The sequence below is a fragment of the Charadrius vociferus genome, unplaced genomic scaffold (genome assembly GCF_000708025.1).
Source record: "Charadrius vociferus isolate BGI_N301 unplaced genomic scaffold, ASM70802v2 scaffold385, whole genome shotgun sequence".
In the NCBI taxonomy this organism is placed as follows: domain Eukaryota; kingdom Metazoa; phylum Chordata; class Aves; order Charadriiformes; family Charadriidae; genus Charadrius; species Charadrius vociferus.
In genome coordinates, this window is record NW_009648925.1 from 3,443,671 (window position 1) to 3,465,456 (window position 21,786).

Consider the following 21,786-nt stretch of genomic DNA (forward strand, 5'->3'; position numbering starts at 1 on the left):
CCGAGTGCCATAGACCAGACGAGGCCAGCTGATTGCTCCAGCACCTTTCGCCGAGGGTCTGACTGATCATGAGACTAGCCTGGGCTTTTTAACAGTCTTTTTCTGAAATGGCACCAGAAAGTCCTACAATACGCCTTTGATCAAAGGGATATGACATGTATTCTTTCGTTTCTGCTTTTCTAAATTTTTGATCCAGTAATTTACAGGCTCGAGCTCGTGGCTATTTCAGTTACAGATGGCTTGTGGTTTGCTTCTCACGACAGGATGAGCACAGCCCTGCAAGCCATACTATCTCGGCTCAGGAGCCATCATTCCCATTAGGAAGGACTAAGTAGATTTGGTGAGCCTGCTGGGCCAGCCTGCCACAAGGCGGTCACGTTCCTGCTCACCCTTGTCCTGGAGCCGCCATCCCCCATCACCGTTCTCTAACCCCTCGGCAGCATCCGCACAGACGCCACGATGAAGTATGGCAGGCAGCTCAAATGCAGGTTGTAATCTGTAAAACAAGCAATGATTTTACATGTTTATTTAATTTATTTATTTTTTTCCCACACACAGCTTTTCCCAGCTCCACTCCAAACCCTTTCTAGGAAGATTGTACAGTCCAGGACCAATAGTACCTTAGTTGGAGTCTTTGCCATTATCCTGGTTTTTCTATCTGCCTTTGTCAACATGGTACGTGCATTATTTCCTTTTGACCCACTTGGTTCTGCATGGTTTTCTTATTGGTGCTCTGCAGCACCGTAACCCGTACAACCACTGGGTTTAATGTAATCGGGCCTAATGCTTACAGCATCTGAGGTCAGTTCCCTTTTGCTTTTCGGGCACAGAAAAGAAATGGGAGCCCAACAGCTGCATCCGTATAGCCCATTATATGCCTGGCACCGATTTGTGCCCGTGTTCTTTTCTGATTCTTTAAATGCTTCTGCTCCAAGCACATAAGCCAAGCCTGAAGCGTACCCCTGCGTGAAGGGCCAGCATGAGGCCGGTGCGTCATTTAACTCCCACAATATTGAGTGGGACTTAAGTGTTGCGTAGGCTTTGTGCTGGCCTTCTGCACGGTGCTGCGTCCTGCTCCGAGTGCAGTAATCGCCTAACAGGGACTGTGAAGACTTTGCTTTGACTTGCACTTTTGGGAGCAGGGTGGTCTGGCTTTGCATTCAAACGCTGCTGCTGATGGCAGACTCGGAGAGAGATGGGCTGTTCTCTAGGACCCGACGGCTGCTGGTTTCTCCCCTGTACAAATGGCTTGAAGGCTGAATGTATCTTGAAGAAACCACTTGAATACTCTCTACCCTGCATACATCTATTTCATTTTTTAAGAGAGGAGGGGGAAAAAGGAGAGATGGGCCTGGGGTTAAAGCCTGGAGCTTGGAGGTAGCTACAAAGACTTCACATAGCCTTCTGCTCCTCTCACTTGTGGCCTCAGCTGGGTCAGTGCTGACTTGCACTGGCATGCAGAGGCTTAAACACCTAAAAATCAGATCACTTCTTGCTCTTGCCTTAGCTTCCCTATGCACATAGTGGAGATTTAGGAACAATTTTATGCTCTGTTGAGGTACTTGAATGGGAGGCGCTAGTTCAGCGGCATCGACACTCCACCGCCTTCCCCCATAGTCACCTGCAAAAAGCTGGTGTGGGTTGCTGAGCACCACGCAGAAATTAGAGCTTTGTTTTTCTGCATAATGTGCAATTCGTCACATTTGTATAAAAATTAGTATAAAATGCTTAGTATAAAAATTAGCAAAATGGACAAATGGAGCAGCAAGTGGAGGAGAACAGAATGGGCGTCTGCTGCTTCCTCAGCATAACACAGCACATCAGCCTCTGAGCCCTGCTGCTAAAGTCTTCCCTGCAGATGAACCCACAGCAGAAGCTTTAGAGATGGCAGGGGAAAGTTATCAGCTCAGAAATTCCCATCAGCAGAAATAGCGCAACACCAGGACCTTATCACAGACAGCAGGATATTTTTGTGTGTGTGATATCTACAGCCCCTCTGCCTGTGAACCTTCAGACATAAAGTTGTAGGTGAAGTTGAGCTTGAAAGTAGCTTTCTAGAGGGCAGAGCCTGGATTTTATTAGTTGATATTTTGGGGGAGAAAAAACATAGCCATTGCACAGACAGTAAAATGTAAGCCAGTGATTGTGCGTTGCATATTTTGCACATTGCTACAGCCATTTCCGAGGGGCTTTTTAATTGACACAAACTATTTTGTTTTCTTGTCTTTGTCTATGCCATTGAGTTTTATACTGTCTTTTTCTTCAGTTCATGTGCAGCACTGTGGATCTTGCCAGCTGCATGGCTGCAGAATACAACATCACACCTGACCGGGTGGACATATGCCTTATCAGCAACCTGACTTCCAACTACAGCCTGGGCACCTTGCAGGGATTCTGTGACAGTCCTTTGCCCAACTGCAACTTTCCAGAGGTATTGCTTGAAAAAAATGGGTTTCAGAGCTTGATCTGAGACAGGGCTGTAAAACCTGTGTGATAAATCTCAGTGATCTGGAGAAAAGCAAGGTTGCTCCTGACTGACGTTACAGAACTGACACAGGCTACTACGCACAAACTTAAGTGTCTGAAGTTATTATAATGAGGCCACATTAATGTTTAGATTCCTTCAGGGCCGAATAATCAGTAGGCTTTTATATTTGTTGGATCCTGCCTGTAGGAGGAGAAATGGACTTTCTACATCAAGTCCTTAATGGCATGTAGAACTGCAAGTCATTTCAAAGGAGTTTGTGGGTGCTCTGTTACTTGAAAATCAGTTCACTGAAAAATAATGTATAGTCATAGATTAACCCTTCTCTCCATTGTTTTATGTCCTGACGAAAAACTTTGCTTATATATTCTTTTATTAGGCATAGTAGGTTCTGGCCTCAGGCAGCTTAGCAGCCCTGATAGTGGTCTGCTTCAATTTGCAAACGCAAATCCTACCTCTTCAGAACAACTTGATTAAAAAAAATTAAAATGCCTCTAATGGCAAAAAAAATCCCAAATATGTTTTACACACCGGTAGAATACTTTGCCAAAAAAAAAAATCATCTTTTTGCATAGCTATTCAAGACCTGTCTCTGAGGTTTTAGGTCACACCATTATGTATGTTGTCTACTGGAAACTGAAAAGGAAAAACAATCTGTCTAGGATGGGGACAGAATTTATGTCAAGGTCGTCTGGGTTTATGGGGCCCTGACAGATTTATGGCTGATCTGTTACCATCCAGATGTCCAAGGTGCTACTGAAGGCCCTGGTATCCCACTGAACCTATTTCATTTTAGCCTAACAGGAATACGATCCCTATCTGATTCAGTGAGGTTTGTGAGGAGACCACTATTACTGTGACTTTCAACCCTGCAACAGCTCTTAGTATGTCCACAGAAAGACCCAGGAGCAAAATCTGGCACGATGGAGAACTAGAAACAGTCTGTGCCCATCATGAGGTTGTCAGGAGTGCTGGTTCAGGACAGAGAGGGCTTTTAAGCAATGAGGAACAACCATTTTGTATGCTGAGGATGCTATGGCAGCCTCGAGCCAGGTCCTGCCTGTCAGTGGGCTAAGAAGTGAGGAGTCCCTCCCCTGTGCTCTGCAGGGCAGATGGTGGATATGGTACAGGCATTGTCTGTTGCTCCCAGTGTGCTTTCAGGAGATGGTGAGATCCTACCCCTCAGCCACAGGGAACATCCACCCATTTTCTAGAAAATGAAGAGTCAAGTTACAAGTTGTACAAGTTATTTTCTCTAATTTAATATATCAGTGATGAACTATTAATAAATGAGCTCAGAACATAAGCGTATTTCTACTTCAGCTGGGGCTTGCTTTTAACTGAAAGGATGGTTTGCCTCAGGCACCTGATACAGTTTTTTTGCCAGAAATAGGCCTGTCCAGACAGAGTGGAAGCTTAAATCTTCACAGATTTGATAGCAGGAAGGTGATGAGCTGTGTAACGTGCCTCTCGTAGTTTTACATCTATACTAGCTTTCCCAGGAGCCATAAATGGCACCCGCAGTCTGCAATCCCATTTGAAAGCACTGGTGTGCTCAACATTCAGCTCTCAGATTGGCAGAAGTTGCTGCCCCACCACCTTGGTGTGGCAGAGGGCTCCACTAGCACACACAGGCACACTCCTGCAACTGCTGGCAGAAGAAATGATCGTGGTGTTGAGCACTGGTAGAAGTTTGTCCAGCCTGTATCTTGCCGATGGATTCAGTGTGTCACATCAGCAGGGGCAATGCCTTCGAGTTGGCCTCAAGTGGGTATCAGTACTGGTGGTGTGAACTGCCAATGCCCTTGGTCCTGTGTATTGTGCAGATATGTGAATTCGAGTCCAGAGTTTGACCTTAAAGCACGAAGTATTCCAGCATAACTGGAAGATGCTTTCTGCTAATTCAGTAACGGTGTCCAGGGCAAACCTACATCAATCACAACCTTGGGTATACAGTTGTGAGCCCTACGCCTCTTGAGTGTACAGCAAATAAGGCCTGATGAAGAACACGAGAGTTTTCCTCTCCATTGATTCAGTCTTAACACTTAAATCTCCTTTCACGTGGGATAATCCCACCAGCAGCCCCAGGTTTACATGTTCGGTCAACTCAACTACATAACTCCCAATCCCTTTCTATCCCTCTGTTTAGTTTCCTTTGTTTTCAGTTTCGATTTATCCAGCTGACATTCATCTCTCTTCTGTTTTTTTTTTTTCCCCTTTTTGTCTTTATACAGTACTTTACCTACAGTGTCTTATTGAGTCTCCTGGCCTGCTCTGTGTTCCTTCAGATCAGCTGTATTGGAAAACTGATCCTTATGTTAATCATTGAATTTATATATGTTCTCATTGTGGAAGTGCCAGGGGTCAACCTTTTTGACAATGCAGATCTCCTGGTTACAGCTAATACCTAGTAAGTGCCTTTCACTTCTGAAATCTTCACTTAATTTCTTTGCCCAGTGTTTTCAGTGTGGCATTAGGTGGACAGGAGCGCAGAGGGTGTGGTGCAAGCAAGGGAAGTGCGTCATGCCAGAGAAGGCATGGCTAAAGGCTTTGTCAGTGCTGCTCTCCACTTTCGAAGAGTAAATGGGGACCTGTAGTTAGTCATTCTCACTTCTTCTGGTATTACACTCCCAATATAGAAATGTCTTTCCTCCAAAAAAAAAGGCGGAAGAAAAAAAACCTCCAACAAACTTGAGCTGGCTCAGGGATGTGATAACAAACCACCGAGATGTTTGGACGTCTGATATATCAAACGCAGGTTGGGGTGGTGGAATGGTGGTGTTTCATGTTTGGCTAGTGATCTCCTGACAGCTGCTGTTGGACACGTGTTCATATTGGAAAAAACAGCATCGCAGCCAGTCTCAGCACAATTCCCAGCAGAGGGGCTGGGGCTAAGTGGGAGTAGATAGTTGCCCTTTTGGTTACAAAAGGTAGTTTGTCATCACCAGTTCGCATATTAATCATGTTAGCAACCTCCTTCCCCTGACATTGTTACTCCTCTCCTGAAGGTCACGCCACGGAGGGAAATTTGGCACATCCACAAACCCGCCCTCCTCCACAAGTTTCATTTCTCACTGAGAGTTGTGTTGTCGTATTAACTACGTGTTTTGATGATTTCCCCTTGTAGGCAACAATTCTACTTGAATATGAGTCAATAAAATCATGGTGTTGTCTAAAGGTGAACGTGATGCTAGGATGTATAATACGGAGAGTTGCCTGTGAGACATAAGTAGACCATTGCTCTACCCCGGAGCAGGAAGGCCTAACCTGGAGTATGTTTTCCAGTTTAGGCCAAGAAGGCAGGTCACAATAATGGCGAGTCCAGAGCAGCGAAAAGCAATGAGAGATCTAGAAAGCACCCATTTAGGTGAAACATTGGTCAAGGATGATAGCTGTGGTTGCTCCTGTCTTGGACAGGAGGATGGTTGAGAAGATTCCCATTGTCCTTCCCAGTGCTATTTTGAATGTTATCAAATAGCTTGTGTAGTTGGTCAAATTTTTTGATGGTTATTAACCCCTTCAAGCTGGATGCACCTGGTTACTTCTGGCCTTCACATAAATACTGTGTGCCCAGTAATAATTAATGGAGGTATGGCTTTTACTGCCATTGGCAATAATCACTTAAATTATTTTGTTAACTCAAGCGAATGACATTATGTAGGAAACCCCACGGAGCTTTATTTGGAGGTATGAGGAGAATGAGGTTTCCTTCCTTTTTTTGCAGATGTTATGTATTCCAACAGCAGAAGCTATTTAGCATTTTCTAACACAATTAGAGAAATAAAAGCATTTTATATCCCAAATATAATTTCATTCTTGTAAGTCAAGCACTGAGCAAAATTACAGCACTTAGAAGTATAATTTACATCACTTCACAATCAAAATGTCAGTAATAAAGTGGAGAAGGTTAGCATGTTTTCCCAGAAATAGCTTTCTGTGATGCTAGATTATCTCTCACAAAATGGTATTTGTTTTGTCCGGAGAGCTCCATGGACAGCTATTTGTTGTCCCAATGTCTGGCAGCCCATTCATGTGTTATGGGAAATGGGAGCTCAGCATGTAGCACGTAGTTCAGAGATGTACCTTATTGTCCAGCTGATATTTAAAAAAAAAAAAAAGTGACCTCATACTACTTTAATTGGGTGCCCGTTGTACATAATTACTGTCTGCTCTGCAGCCATTATGGTACTCTGACTAATTAGAAGTGATGCAGATGTCACTTCACACTTCTGTGTACAAACCAACCCAGCATGCAAGCAACTGAAAGGCTGATTATAGCATGTTGGGAGTTGCTAGACTTGACTGCAGAGACACACCAGTGTGGTGACACATGAAGTATAACTGGATGCACAGAGCTACTATTATATTACCTTTTCCCTATGCCAAAGATAAAACTAATGCATTGGTTTTAAAGATGTGATGGACCAATGGGATCTTCTAAGTTGAGTTCCTGCATAGCAGAGCCCAAAGAGCTTTGCCCAGTGATTTGTTCACCAAGCCCGTCATTTCTGTTTGAGCTGTGGTTTGTGATTTAGAGGGCTGTCTGTCCTCGGATCGTGGCTGTGAGAAGGGAGATGCTGCTGTCCTGTGGGAGCTGTCCCCAACATCAACCACCTCTCCTGCTAAAAATGTGTATTTAACTCAAGCGGGAGTGTATTTAGCAAGCTTCTCTCTGTCTTGCCTTCCAGTAATTAAAGAGCCATCTGCTACTAGAAATATCTGTCCCATTGGGGAGCAACCTACCAATGTCACACCATTATTGCTTGCATTGGGCATATTGACTCATCCAAAGTGTTATTGTAAATACCGTGTTTGCTGCATTTCATAGTCTCTGCTGAAGATTTTTGAGGAAGTGCAACAGCCACAGTGAGCTGCAGCCCCAGTACAGAGGGTCAGATTTGCCATGCTCCCATCATAAGACAGTGATAATGGGGGGGGCAGTCCATCATCCTTGCCCAGGTAGTGATTTAGGGGAGTGGGGGAACGATGCTGCATGTGGGAAGCTTCTCCAGCTCCAGCGAGCTCCAGCCTTTAGTGTGGGAGTTACTGTCCTCAGCGTTCTCAAACTGGGTGCACGGCCAAGCACACATGTTCCGTGCTGCAGCTGGCCAAGAGGCCGTGCAATAGATCGTGTGCAAGACAACAGTGGGTTGCAAAATCCATGTCAAAAGAAATTCTATGCTCAGAGCTGCAGAAAATGTCCCGGAACAAACAAGGTTAGAGGGTCACTATGCTTTTATTTTTTAATTTTATGCCAAGTTAGGCTTCCTTGGCTATTTTGATGTTGATGATGATTTTCTCTGATTCTGTAGTGAGAGGTCTCCCCCAGCCCCAGAAAACTGCAGCCTGAAGCTCTCGAGACAGCTGTAAGATTCTCAGGCTAAAGATGTATCACGTTAGTAGCCTGCAAAGCTGTAATTGCATCAATGACACTACAGTAATTTTACCACTGATCTCTCTTTCCATTTAAATAGTGTTTTAAAAGATCCATGTACGTGGTTCTCAACCACCTAATACTCCACCCACGCTTGAGAAAAAACCCAGCAGCATTAAGCAATCAATCAGTCAGGAACTCAGACAGCTACTACCTACCAGAAAGCTCCTTTCCATCCTTTCACTGTAAGAAAAGCGCACCCTCCATCTTCTCCAGCAGCTCTGCTTCATATGAGTATTTTGCAGTGTTGTAAACAGTAATAGCGCTCTGCATAAGGGTTTTCTTTAGCGTACTTATGTGTAGTACCCATAGCTGGGCACAGCACTGGGGATGAGCAACTTGCAGAAGAAGGGAGTAGTGCTAGAATTAGAGGAATTAAATGCCTCTCCGTGCTACAATAAATGGGGAAGAGAGGAGCTATCCCTCACAAGATATTAGCCCAAAGCTTCCTTCTTTGGATCAAATTTTGCAGCTTGACCTAATGAAGTAATGATGGATGCACAAGCATTTGCTAAAGCATCCCACGCTGACATTAAAATCCCAAATGACTGTCTGACTCTTAATGCTTCTTAGATATTTTAACCACATTAACTATGTTGCACCATCACTCGGGATTTTGGAGCTCAGATGACCTTCCCCCCCCTCTCCCCATCTTTTCGGTGTTTTCTGCTTTAAAAGGGGTATAGCCCCACACAGTGTTAGAGGTGCCACATTGCAGAGGTGCTGTTGAGTGATGTGCAGAAGGACGAGTGCTGGAGGGAGCCGAACATTCTACTAACCTTTTGCTTGTGGTTGTTTTTTTTTCAGCGTGTCTGCAAATGCAACGTTACCATGGTGAGTCACTCAGGCATGAAATATTTTTATGGGGTTTTGTTGGTAGGCATTTTGTGTTCACAAGGTGCAATACCAGCACGTTGACTCACCAGCAGTGTCTGGTACTTGACTGTGCTTTGCTGTGAGCTGGTGCAACACGGTGCAAATGCCCTATGAGGACTGAGTATTCCCCTTTCGTCTGTATAGCTACTCTCAGAGCGTCCTCTTTCCCGTGGGACTTATGTCAACTTGCTTTATAGAGCATCTCATAGAGGTTACTTGTAATTACAAGTCAAAGGTTTTATCAAAATAATATTTTAATACTGTATAACTCTGTAATTCAGATTTAACAGTTTTTATTTACTTGCTTGTCAGAAGGGATGGGAATGTGTCTTAGTGCTCTTTTCAGCTTTTAGAATACTTACAGACAAAACAAAGGCCATTAAGAGGTGACTAATTAGAGAAGCAGTAAGTGTAGAACAGTTCCTGATTTAGGAGGCTGGGGAGACCCGTGCAGGAGACACAGCGTGAATACAGTCTGAAGAGCTATTAGCATTTTGGTTTTGCCAAGCATAGTGATGGCTGAACAGTTATGGCCCTTCTCTAAAAAGTGGGCTTTATATTGATGTTAACCCTTTTTAAGAAGTTGGATTAAATTTCCAATTTCAAAGTCCTGCTTTAGAAACCAGCACCTCTGCAGCAAAGTCTTCAGCTTCTTGCAGGTATTGTTTGTCCCTTTACCAACATGTGCTTTGGAGGGAAAGAAAAAAGCCTTTTATTTGGAGATTGGCTAGCCTTAAAGTGAGAACTGGGGAGTGTGGCTAAACTGTATTGCCCCACGCTGAGACTAACTGGAAAATTCTGCTTTCGTTGGCTGCAGCTCTCCAACGACAAGAGTTGCGCTGAAGATTGTAACCCCTGTCATCATTACCGTCTTTGTCCTGGCGCTGTACTTGCATGCCCAGCAAGTGGAATCCACTGCAAGGCTCGATTTCCTCTGGAAACTCCAGGTTAGTGGGTGTTTGCTGTGTCGGAGGAATACACAGACTGATTGGTGTTAGTATAAAACGGCTAAACTATTCACTGGCAAGATGGGGAGTGCTATAAAATGCCTTTGGATTTGATCTGGATCTGTCATATAACTCAGCATAATAGTAATACTTTTTTCTTCTTTGGTGTTTTGCATTCTCAGTGCCTCTCATTCTGTTTTTTTACTTTAACTTTTGGTTTTCTTGTAAATGCACTTTGGATGGTCCCCACAATAAAGGGTCATAGGTCTGAAGATCGAGGTTAAGGAACTTGAGCACCTGGGCCTGTCACTGTTGCAGGAACCTGTAATATAACACAATCTGTAAATATAGAAAGCTCATATTCATCGCTGATTGGTTTCCCAGAGTTCAGACAGCTTTAGCTTGCTGTGTTCAGGAGTGTGAAAGATTCACAGCTGCATTTTCATTCTCTAAGCAGCGGGAAGAGGCTTGCTATCCAATCTTCATTAGCTCCTGGGCAGCAGTACTGGATAACCAACACAGTACAGGTGATGCCACACTTCGCTCCTGTCCCTGGATTCAGTATTAATGTTTTCATTACTTGTGTCCACGAGTGATGCTGGGGTATCATACCTGATTCTTAAGCAAGCAATACAGGTCTCATAGCTGGGGAATCGCAGGACCACAGGTTTTCTGTAGATTTTTTACCTTCTGGATGGCAGGACATCATTCAAATAATAGGTCTCAGTGGTTTGAGTAGGAGGCACTGAGGAAGCATCGATTAATTAAAGCTCCTTGGGAAGTAGATAAACATTGTTATCCTCATTTATAAATGGTAAAACAATGGATGGGATAAGCTGACTTGCCTGTTCTGGGTCTGGGCTCAGCTGGCCGAAGCATTTGTTTCACCAGGCAGAGCCAAATGTTTTCCTTGTTCAGTCCAGACATATCACTTTCTAAAGGGTTCTTCCTCATTTAACTTAATTCCCAGTTTTGAGTATCCTGTTTCAAAAACCAGCATCCATGAGCAAAATTGTAAGTGCTTTGCAAGTATTGTTTGTGCCTTTACCAACACGTACTTAAGGGATGTGGGGAGGTTGTCCCTTCTCCCCTCACAAAGCGAGAGCTAGAGAGTATGGCTGAGCTGTGTTTGTCCACGCCGGGGCCCAAATGTCCTGGGAGATTCTGCCCTTTCGTAGATTCCAGCTCTCCAGTAATGACAAAAGTCATTGGAAAAAAAGATTTGAAGAAGACCCATGTACAGGCCGTACATTTTGCCTGGTGCCTCTGCTGAAGCCGAGGGTGCTGTACACAGGACACTTCTTTGGGAGCCGAACCGCTATGTGTGACCACTGTCTCAGCTGTGCTGTCCCCAGTCCTTGCCCGACCCTGTTTTTTTTTCCTTCACTCTTTGCTCAGAAATATTCAAAATGGCAAAAAAGTAAAAACAAGGGGGAAAATACTGCTGCCATCAGGTAGTGAGGGGAAGAGGTGATCAGTACACACACCAGAAGCAATGAATTGAAGTAGTGCTGGCACTGTGCAAGTCTGCAAAGAGAAATCAAATCCCCAGAGAGAAGTTATCTGTGAAGTCTGAGTAATCATCTAGTGAACTTGAAATGCTTGTTTTATTTTAAAGTCACCGAGGCCTGGGTACATCCTAGGTATGTTCTCCCTGAAGTGCTGGTTCCATCTGAACATTAAACCCAAATCCACACCCATTAGCACAGAAACAAGAAAACCCATTCTCCTCACATTCCCCGTCACCTGAACGTGCCCCCACTACTGCAGGAGACATGGGCTTTGCAGGTTGCTGACAAGTCCTCTCCAGAGTGTCAGACCGGCCTGTTTCATGGTAATTGTACTTCATGACCGTCATTGCACTCCAGAAAACCTTGTGGAAAAGGAGGGTCCCTTTATTTAGCTACATGAGCATTTTGGGGGGGAGGCAGAGGATTATAATGCCACTCATGCAGTCAGACTTTAGCAACGTTGTCTTTGTCCTCCTGAAACCTGTTGTGCTTGACTGGGAAAGCCAAATGTGTGTTTTCATGGATGGTGGTAGAGCTCCCTGAAAAGGAACAGACCTTGTACAGGTTACCCAATTCAGGGCCCAGAAATGTAACACCGCCACTGGATTTTGGTTACTCTATCCCTGCTTTTACACGCGTGCACACAAAGAGATGGCCCATCTTCTACTGCTAAACACAAGTTTCTGCATCACTCTGGTTCTTCCCTCCTTTGCAGTTTTCCCCGTTCTTCTGTTTCTGTCTTCCCTGCAAATTCATTTTCAGCTTTTTTATCCCTCCCCAGAGCAGTTACCAAAAGCATAAGCACATCACTCTCTCTCCCTCCCAAACTAGGCCACTGAAGAGAAAGAAGAAATGGAGGAGCTACAGGCCTATAACAGACGCCTCCTCCACAACATTTTGCCAAAGGACGTGGCAGCCCATTTCTTGGCTCAGGAGCGGCGAAATGATGAACTGTACTACCAGTCCTGTGAGTGTGTGGCTGTCATGTTCGCCTCCATAAGCAACTTCTCAGAGTTTTATGTGGAACTGGAGGCCAACAATGAAGGGGTGGAGTGTCTAAGACTGCTCAACGAGATCATTGCTGATTTTGATGAAGTAAGTCGCAGAAAATCTGGGTGAACAGAGTGAACTGAATCAGTGGGTTTATTTGTGCTTTGCTGAGCTCCTGAAGGAAGGTGGCTTATCGAATCCTTGTGCTGTGGTTCATTTCTCCTCACTCTACAAGTCTTTAATTCTTTTTTTTTTTTACATTAAAATCCCTTTTCTTCCCTTGTCACTCCTCTAAACATCTAATCTCCTTTCATAGAATCATAGAATGGTTTAGGTTGGAATGGACCTTAAAGATCATGTAGTTCCAGCCCCCCTGCCATGGGCAGGGACACCTCCCACTAGACCAGGTTGCACAAAGCCCCATCCAGCCTGGCCTTGAACACCTCCACGGCAACCTGTTCCAGTGCCTCACCACCCTCACAGGCAAGAATTTCTTCCTAATATCTATTCTAAATCTCCTCTCTTCCAGTTTGAAGCCATTCCCCTTCGTTCCATCACTACATACCCTTGTAAAAAGTCTTGTAGGCCTTCTTGTAGGCTCCCTTCAGATACTGGAAATCTGCTAAAAGGTCTTCCCAGAGTTGTCTCTTCTCCAGGCTGAACAACCCCAACTCCCTCAGCCTGTCCTCATAGGAGAGGTGCTCCAGCCCTCTGATCATCTTTGTGGCCGTCCTCTGGACCTACTCCAACAGTTCCATGTCCTTTTTATGTTGGGGGCCCCAGAGCTGGACGCAGTATTCCAGGTGGGGTCTCACAAGAGTGGAGCAGAGGGGCAGAATCACCTCCCTCGACCTGCTGGCCATGCTGCTTTTGATGCAGCCCAGGATACGGTTGGCTTTCTGGGCTGTGAGAGTGCATTGCCAGCTCATGTTGAGTTTCTCATCCACCAACACTCTCAAGTCCTTCTCCTCAGGGCTGCTCTCCATACATTCGCCACCCAGCCTGTATTTGTGCATGGGATTGCCCTGGCCCACGTGCAGGACCTTGCACTTGGCCTTGTTGAACTTCATGAGGTTTGCACAGTGGAAGGAGAGGAGAAATCCCACACTTTGTTCCTATACTTTGAGTAGTGGAGGTTCTGTCCAGTACTTTGTAGCGCTTGCACCAAGGGAGGACACGTGGCAAGGACATTACCAGCACGTATGCGTTTGTCAAGGTTTATTTGCTTCTTTTGCTCTTCTCTTGTGAAACAGATAATAAGTGAAGACCAATTTCGGCAGCTGGAGAAGATCAAGACCATCGGCAGTACATACATGGCTGCGTCAGGCCTCAACGATTCCACTTACGACAAGGATGGGAAGACACATATCAAAGCTCTGGCTGATTTTGCCATGAGGTTAATGGACCAAATGAAATATATTAATGAACATTCATTCAACAACTTCCAGATGAAGATAGGTAATGTCACTGTGTTTACAGGATTAATTATAGGTAGTGGTCACTCTGAGCTGGGGATTTTATGGAGAGTAAAGTCATAGATGTTTCGTTAGCTGTGCAGTGATGTTAATTGTCTTCTGCCTAGTCACAGCAAAAATAACATTTTTGGCCACTCTGAAACACCAGGGCAGTTTTGTTAGGGCAGCAGTGTTATTACTGAAGCTCCCTGGAGAATTAGGAGCAGTTGGCGACTGACCTTGGTGCAGAGAAGCTCTTGCCACAGCATGGGCTCACATGGTGGTTGAGTTTGGGCTCATTTTGGCTGTGATGTGCTCCCTGCCCACACCCCCATGCTCCCAAGCATTGCCTTTCTCGGACATTAAATTGTCTTTCAAGTCAGGGAATAAAAAGAGACAAAAAAGGAGAAGGAGAAGAAGTGGGAGGATGTCAAGTGTGGTATTTGTTGTGGAAGGCCACCAGGCTGCTGGCTCGCGGGCGCTCAGCATTGCCGCAGCTGTGTGCAGACTTCCAAATGAGCAGTTTGCTTGGCAGCCCGATGGCAAATAAACCTTATCCTGTTGTCTGGTACTGGAAAGTAGCTCTGGATTGAGCAGATGCAGCCCGTGCTGCCAGTCAGACAGGCATAATGGAACAAAGAAGCCAACTTCTCTTCAAACGTTTCTTTCCCCACAGCTTAGACATAGCTTTACATGTCAGTGTAAAGCACAGCTAGAACCAATGAACCGCAGGATGTTTTTTATTGTCTGAAAAATAACTTGCCTCAAGCTTCTGTGGTTCACACGTGATGGATCTGAGCATTGTGGGATTTCTGCTCTCCTTCCAGGCCTCAATATTGGTCCTGTCGTAGCTGGGGTGATCGGAGCACGCAAACCCCAGTATGACATATGGGGCAACACGGTGAATGTAGCCAGCCGAATGGACAGCACAGGTGTGCCTGACAGGATTCAGGTAAGGAATTCACTGGAAAGCTTACACTGCCAGCCATGTGCCACTTACCGGGTTTGACACTTCATTAGAATTGGAATTTTGGTTTCAATGTATTCCTTTGTGCCATACATTTATATACACAGTACTGAAAGAAAAGCCAACTGGGCAATGCCAGTGGTACCATCAAATTTTGCCTTTTAATCGTGATCAGTTCTGCAACCTTGGCTCCAAAACTTGCAGTTTAGTTCTGGGTGGAAGCGTTGAGCTGAGGTTCCTTCCTTGAGTGCCTCAGTGGCACTATGAGCACAGTCCCGCTGTGATGCTTACTCACTCCTGCTGCCAGCTTCGCTCTTCAGCTACGTGCAACTGTAGGTTGTTTTATTTTCCAAGGGCTCAATTCAGATACCTACCGCCGTAATTCACCCCTCTGTTCACAATGCCGTGTGTGTCGTGAGGCCAGCAAGGCTCCAGGCACCAGAAGGATGGGGATACGTAACTAGCGAAAGAGGACGGTTTAAGGGCTTAATCAAAACTGTCTTGTAATCAAACATCTTCAGACAGTGACCTTTCCAGTGATTCAGTTCCACCGTCCTGCTTTCGCTGAGCCAATGGCCACAGTAACAGATTGTCATTCCTTGGGAAAGTACTGACGGGATGTAAAAATAGTTCGAGTAACTGATGTAAACCCCGAGAGGTGAAACCATGCTGTTTCTTTCCAATTAAACTGTCGGTTAACTGGATCAATATTTATCCAACACCCTTTAGACCTTCCTACAAGATGGTCCGTGAACAATTTTCATTCCAGTTAAGCAAATCAGCACAGCAATGTTACAGCAATAGGAAGACAGAAATAGAAATATTTAAAGCCACCTGAAACAGGGTGAGAAAATACATAGTAATAAATAAATATCTCAAGAAATCTGTTCTTTAAACTTCTGTTATTCTGCAGCACAAGTGATTATTTTTGAATGGCATCTGCAGAGAGAATTTGGATGCTGGCTAGATTATTCCATTCATTCTGTCTTTCTCCTTGCCCACTATCTTCTCCTCCATAAAAAAAAAACCAAACCACCTGCATGATTCCTTCTAAATTGTACATCCACTAATTTGTAAGTAATTTTTGAGGACTTTTTAAATACGTGTAACATGTTTTCCTGCTACTACTCCAGTGATGTAATGAATGCATCTGAGTAGACTGAACTGCCAGGTGCATTTTTTAAAATGTGACTCGTTTCTTATCATGTGACCGCTTGAAAAATGTGGTTTTCCCCCAGTTGCGTATCATGTGTGACTTCGTAGTTTCTCAGTTTCTAAAGGTTGTGTTTGTTCTGCAACTTGTCCCAACCTTTTAGTTAGTGATTGATATGCAAAAGTCAACTGACTCAGAAACAAAATAGTCGATCCTACTTTAACTTTGTCTGTGGATTACACCAAAAGCAAACAAAAAGACTGTGGAAGGTATGAATGACAAGCATCTGCCTACTCTTGTTTATTCCGCAGGTAACCACAGACATGTACCAAGTTTTAGCAGCCAACAACTATCAGCTGGAATATCGAGGGGTCATTAAGGTCAAAGGCAAAGGAGAAATGACCACCTACTTTCTAAATGAAGGGCCTCCGATTAGTTAGCACCGACTGCAGCACCACTCAGAGATGGAATCTGCGTTACGCGAGATTGTGAATCAGAGAAGAATCAGTTTTTGGCAGTGAAGCTGACAACGCAGCGCAGCTGAAGTTTCACACCGTGACTCTAGAGTTGGTATCAGCAAACTCTTTGGCCACCCGTCATGAAAGGCGATGGAAAGAAACCACCTTGGAGTTGTTCCTGGCTGAGTGCTAAATCGACCAAAGATGTGTACTACAGAGTTCACAGATAAGACGTGAATTTGGAAATTTTAAAAAAGGCTGCTACCACAGGATGATATAAGAAGCTATTTAAGTATTTATTGACGCAACACAACATTTACTTGGTTGAAGGAATGTATGATTCACTACAAAGCATTATTTTGGAATGGATTTGCACTCCCATAATGTTTCCATCCCATACTGCCAGCTATTTGAAGTGTACCACTGTGCTTTTATTAGCTGTTTTGAATGGGCTTTCAAAATTGACACCCACTGTTGCAGCACACAGAAGGGCCTTTTAGAAGGGCAGCGGTAGTGTTTTAGTGTGAAAAGACATTCTAGCCCCGGCCCCCTCTTTCCCCTTCTTCTACATGGCTAAATGACTGCTCTTCTGCGTGGGGCTGGCACGTCAGCTGAAGGGGAAGATCGCGAGAAAGAAAGATGGCTCTCCAACCGTATTTATTAAAAAGTCTTCTGTGCTCTTCTTTGGTATATATCAGTTTACATGGGAAAGACTAGATGTAAACAAGAGACACTTTGTGGGGGGAACTCCCCTGAAATTTGTTGTGGTTTTTTTTGTATTTTTTATTTTGTAATATTGAAAACACGGAGATCTAACAGATATACCAAATTCTATATTTTGTAAATTATATATAAATTAGAAGGCAGGCTGTCCACACCGAGGTGTGGTGGGAGGTGTATATAACCTGTAGACTTTTGTGTAATTTTTTTGTGCATAATACTCTGAACACAGACTTGGCAGTTTTCAGATTATCACTATACAATCAACCAACAACAAACAGGTGAGTTTCCAGGCTGAATCAGATGCATTTTAAAATGAAAATCCAGAAAATCTACAACCCCCAAAGAAGAGGAAAAAAACAAAACGCAGTAGTCACACAGTTGTTCCATGCAGCTTTCAAGCGGAGGGGGACATCTTAACAAATGGAAACAGGACCTTTGAGGTTTAGCTACCGAGACGGTATCAGTCAAACATGTCAAAAAGAGCTCTAAACAAATCATCTAACCCTAATAGGAGCTCTTATAAGAAGAGAGAAAAAAAAAATAAGCTCATTTGAACTTTTCCTTTAAAAAATCATTTTTCATAAATGTTCTTAATAGAATCCTGCTGATATGAGAGTTCTCTGATATTGTAACTGCCATTTGACATTACAAGGAACTACGTACTGCAGCACTGAGTTGACTTTCCTGTAGTAGGCACTTATTTAAACTGAGTCACAGATTTTCAATTTTCAGGAATGAGGTGATCTTCAAAAAAGGCTACGATGGCAAATGTGTATATTAGATGGTTGACCTTAAAATACAGTGCCATTGATATTGTGTTGGACATCTTTATCACTAATGGGGGGTTTATGAATAGTTCACTGTTATCATTTATGTACCTTTTTTAACTATTAAAGAAAAATCCCTTGATATTTTATTAAAAAAAAAGAAAAGAATTTTAAAAAAAGCTATATTTTTTATATTCTATGAGGGGAGAGTTTTGATATGGAATTTGGCTAGCACTAAAAATGACTCCAATCTTTTGACATTTAATAAAGGTCTTTTCCACTCTTCTCAGGGCAGAATTATTGTAGTACTAACAGCTTAATGATTGCACTATGGTGGTGGTGATTTATTTTTTTCCTACTCGACAACAAGAATAAGTGATAATCCATGGGCCTGTCTTAATTTGCCATATTGCTGAGCATGACCCGAGCATTAAGCCATTTAAACGTAAGCTTAAATGGCATCGCCCTTTTCCTTCCTCCTTCCACTAGGAAACATCTCTGAAAAGTATAGTATATTGACTTCTGTAAAACTGCCAAGTCTGCCCTTGTACTATACTTTTGCTCCTTTACATCTTTCCTGGTTTGCAAAATACTTACGTTTCATCATGCCGTTATGCCTTTTTTCCCGCCCTCTCCCTTCCATCCCTTTTACCCCTCACTGAGTTTCATTACCTTCATGCCATACACTCAATTTTTAGGTTTGCTTTCTGCTTTACGAAAGTCTGCAGTCGTCTTAACTTTCGATTCATCTTATGAAGTTGTGTTGTCAATGAAATTTCAAGTCCCCGGTATCTCTAGCTGTGATTGTTGACAGTGTGTCATGATCATTTCAAGGGGTATTCACACACTCTTTACTCTGGATCTTGCAAAAATGGATACAGTTATGATTTCCCATGGAAATTGAAATCTATTTAAGTAATTTAACTATATTAAACACTGTTTCACTGGTAAAGTGTCTCTGTTTTATTTTAGCTGCCTCTGGCTAGTGAAGAGACCAGGCCACGAGTTGTGTAGGAGATACTGATTTTTACACATTGAAACATCCAGTTCTTGACTAGCGCTGGCTGACGGCCGTTTGGACCACACCAGTACTACACGATGCCCAGTTACAAAGCCTCAAGGGTTCATTTGCACAGCGAACATCCCTGGGTCCGTCCTGTGCACCCACTTGCCTTGAAATGTGAATCTCGGGCCAGCTGACAGAGCCTCGTTGCGGCACTGTGGTTAAGTATATCGGTATAACTGAGTAGCTTAAAAATAATTAATATTTTTTCTGCCCTATTTAAAAAAATATTTGGTGTATTTTAAAAAGCACATCACCTTTGCCAAAGCATTCCCCAGGTATTTGTCCTCCCAAGGACACCTGGAAGGAGGCAGCAGTGCCTGCCAATGCAACATTTTCAATCGTTACAGGTAAAAAATAAATGCTACACATAACTACACCAATTAACAAAAGCCTGAAGTATAACTGAGAAACAAAAAGCTCCATCTTTCAACTGACTTTTTTAGTTGAGGAGACATTACACAGGCAATTAAGCACTGAATGCCTGGATCTGTTATTTGTTAGGAGGGCTTTCATAAGTGTACTGAGAACATCGCTGCATGAAGAGAAAGCCATGAAGTACTCAAAGTATCAGCCTTTAAGAAGGATGCTGAAGGACTATTTAATACTTTATATGTTCTACATACTCAAACCAACATCAATTCAGGACATTTTCTGATGTAAGTGGTTTTTGAAATGTATCTGGAGAAGGGTATTCCCCAGGGGAGGGAAGTCAGTAGCCTCCAGTGCTCTGCCCTCTCATTTAAACTGCTGTACGCACTGCCTGGCTGAACTGTTTACCCTCAATGCTCCTCTTTCCCATCCAGAAAGCATTTTGATGAATTTTAAGGTGTTTAGCCACCTGTCCCCAACACAAAGCTGGCTGCATCAAGTATCTGCCTGCGCTTAATAAAAGGATACATTTGGGATGCACCAGATTTCCTACATGTGTGTCCTGTGATGCCACTATCCCTGGCCTCACTGTCTGTGCGTTACACAACATACATGGACACCAACAGCTGGCCAAAAACTCTGCCTAGAAGGAAATAGTTTCATTCTGTTAACCTTCCTGACTGCTCCTCAGGGCACCGTCACTTCTAGTTTGAAGTTTGGTGGCTGACAGGGAGAGATAGCTTGGGATGCAGCCTGAAAAGGGGCAGTTCAGCTGTTTTAAGCTGAAAAACGCCTTTTCCATTCTCTTGAACCTCTCTGTCACAGGTGTTTCAATTGAAGGAGCAGAAGAACCTGAGCAGGGCAGGGGCCAGGACTGAGAACACTGAATTTCAGGCGGGATGGGGGACAGCAGCAGCAACATTTTTCTGCCACCTGGCAGACAGGTACCTTACTGTAAAAAAATAGGGTTGTATTTTTTAATTTCTGTCCCTGTCCCCACCAGTCCTGCTCTGCCCTGGCGAGGCCGCACTGTTTGTTGGTGCCAGCCCCTTTCCGGTGGCTCCTGCTGGAAGGCGGGTGGGAGAAGAGCAGGTAAGCAGGCGGAGAGCGCTAGGGGGGCGTTACAGCAGCAGAGCGAGAGCCCAGCATTGACAAGCTCAGAGGCAATGCTGGTGCAGCACTGCACGGGCGCCATTTGAATTAGAAGTCCCATAGGAGAACAGCTACAGAGAGAGAGCGCTTCCCCTGTAAGCAGCTGGCACCAGAGATCTTTTCTTTAAACACAGAATTTCAGATGCAAATAACTATTGCCACCTACTGGAAACAGACTTGCGTAGCCTTAGCCAGGCAATGCTACCACTGCTGCCGAGTAATCGCACAGGACCAGGCTGAAAGAGACAAAGGTACCTGCACAAACCCCCCTTCCATCGCAGGGAGGGGAGTACTTCACAACCTAAAGGCAGTCACTCCTTCCGAAATAACTCATTATACACAATCAAGCAAACGCAATTTATAGATAAGCAAAAAATAATCATCCAGGCTGCCTGTGTGTGTTGTCAGCCAACCCACCACCACCACCACCACGGTGGCAGGGCAGCAGTCAATGGTTCAACAACAGAAGACTCTACCATACACACTGCTGCTCCTCCTCGCTACGAGGGTGCCTGTGAAAGGCTCCAGAGGCCTCCCCACCTAATAGCAAACTTCTTGCATGGTGCAGCCCAAGTTCCAGCAGGAGCCATAAAACTCCGGTTATGTGGCAGCCAAATCATGTTACGCTGTTCCTTCACCCGATCTGCCACTGCATACGTTGAGACCCACCAAACCCAGGACGAAGCCGTTACCCTGCCATGCCCTCGGGACTGTGGTTTCAATCCTTCCTTTACTGAGGGTATGAGAGCCGAGAACCTCCTGCTGCCACCACTCAGATATGCTTGACGCTCTCCTGTCCTTCAAGTGACTGTTCCCATTTGGACTGAAACGAAACACAGGCTAATGGACATCCTACCTCTCCTTTTCACTGCTCAGCAGGGAGCGCAGCACAGCATCCCAGCACAGCCACACCTGGGGGATGGGGAGACACCAGAAGAAAGGGACCCAGAACACCATCTTGATGCTACACGCCTCCTGCTAAGAAACAGGGCTCACCATAAGTTGCCTGAAGAACCAAAGCGATGCAGATTGTCCTGAAAAGGGCAAGGAGAAGACAGAGTAGAGCTGTCTCTGCTGTTGAAATTATTTAATGTCCCATTATTTACGGTCATGTTGAAAGCAGGCACCAGGCCTCCCTGGCTAGGCGAGTGCAGGGACAGCCAGCTGATAATGTCCTCTCTTGCCCTCTCTTCTCACAGCATCCCTGCAGCAGCTTCAGAATGAGAGATGGAGCACATTCTCATTTGCTTTCCACCTTTGCACAGTGCTTGACAACTACCGCACATTCTTAAGCTCTGCATACAGGTTGGTGGGCTAACCCTACAGCATCACTCCCGTGTTCCTAGTGCAAGCAGAGGCAGATGCCCAGGTCACAGCTTCGCATGCTGTCCAGGAGCCAGGTACCCAGATAATGCCTCTGCAGCCCCTGCTGAA

At 44.5% G+C, this 21,786-nt stretch overlaps 1 protein-coding gene across 1 annotated transcript in view; it reads left to right on the plus strand.

Moving 5' to 3' along the window:
- The window catches only part of ADCY5 (adenylate cyclase 5), a 228,350-nt gene extending 212,093 nt beyond the window's left edge, over positions 1 to 16,257 (plus strand). Inside the window, 9 exon segments of the mRNA XM_009887317.1 lie at positions 559 to 675; positions 2,267 to 2,431; positions 4,720 to 4,895; positions 8,727 to 8,753; positions 9,613 to 9,742; positions 12,085 to 12,348; positions 13,497 to 13,701; positions 14,525 to 14,649; positions 16,129 to 16,257. Of these exon segments, the coding sequence (XP_009885619.1) occupies positions 559 to 675; positions 2,267 to 2,431; positions 4,720 to 4,895; positions 8,727 to 8,753; positions 9,613 to 9,742; positions 12,085 to 12,348; positions 13,497 to 13,701; positions 14,525 to 14,649; positions 16,129 to 16,257 (1,338 nt within the window).
- The last annotated feature ends 5,529 nt before the right edge of the window (positions 16,258 to 21,786 follow it).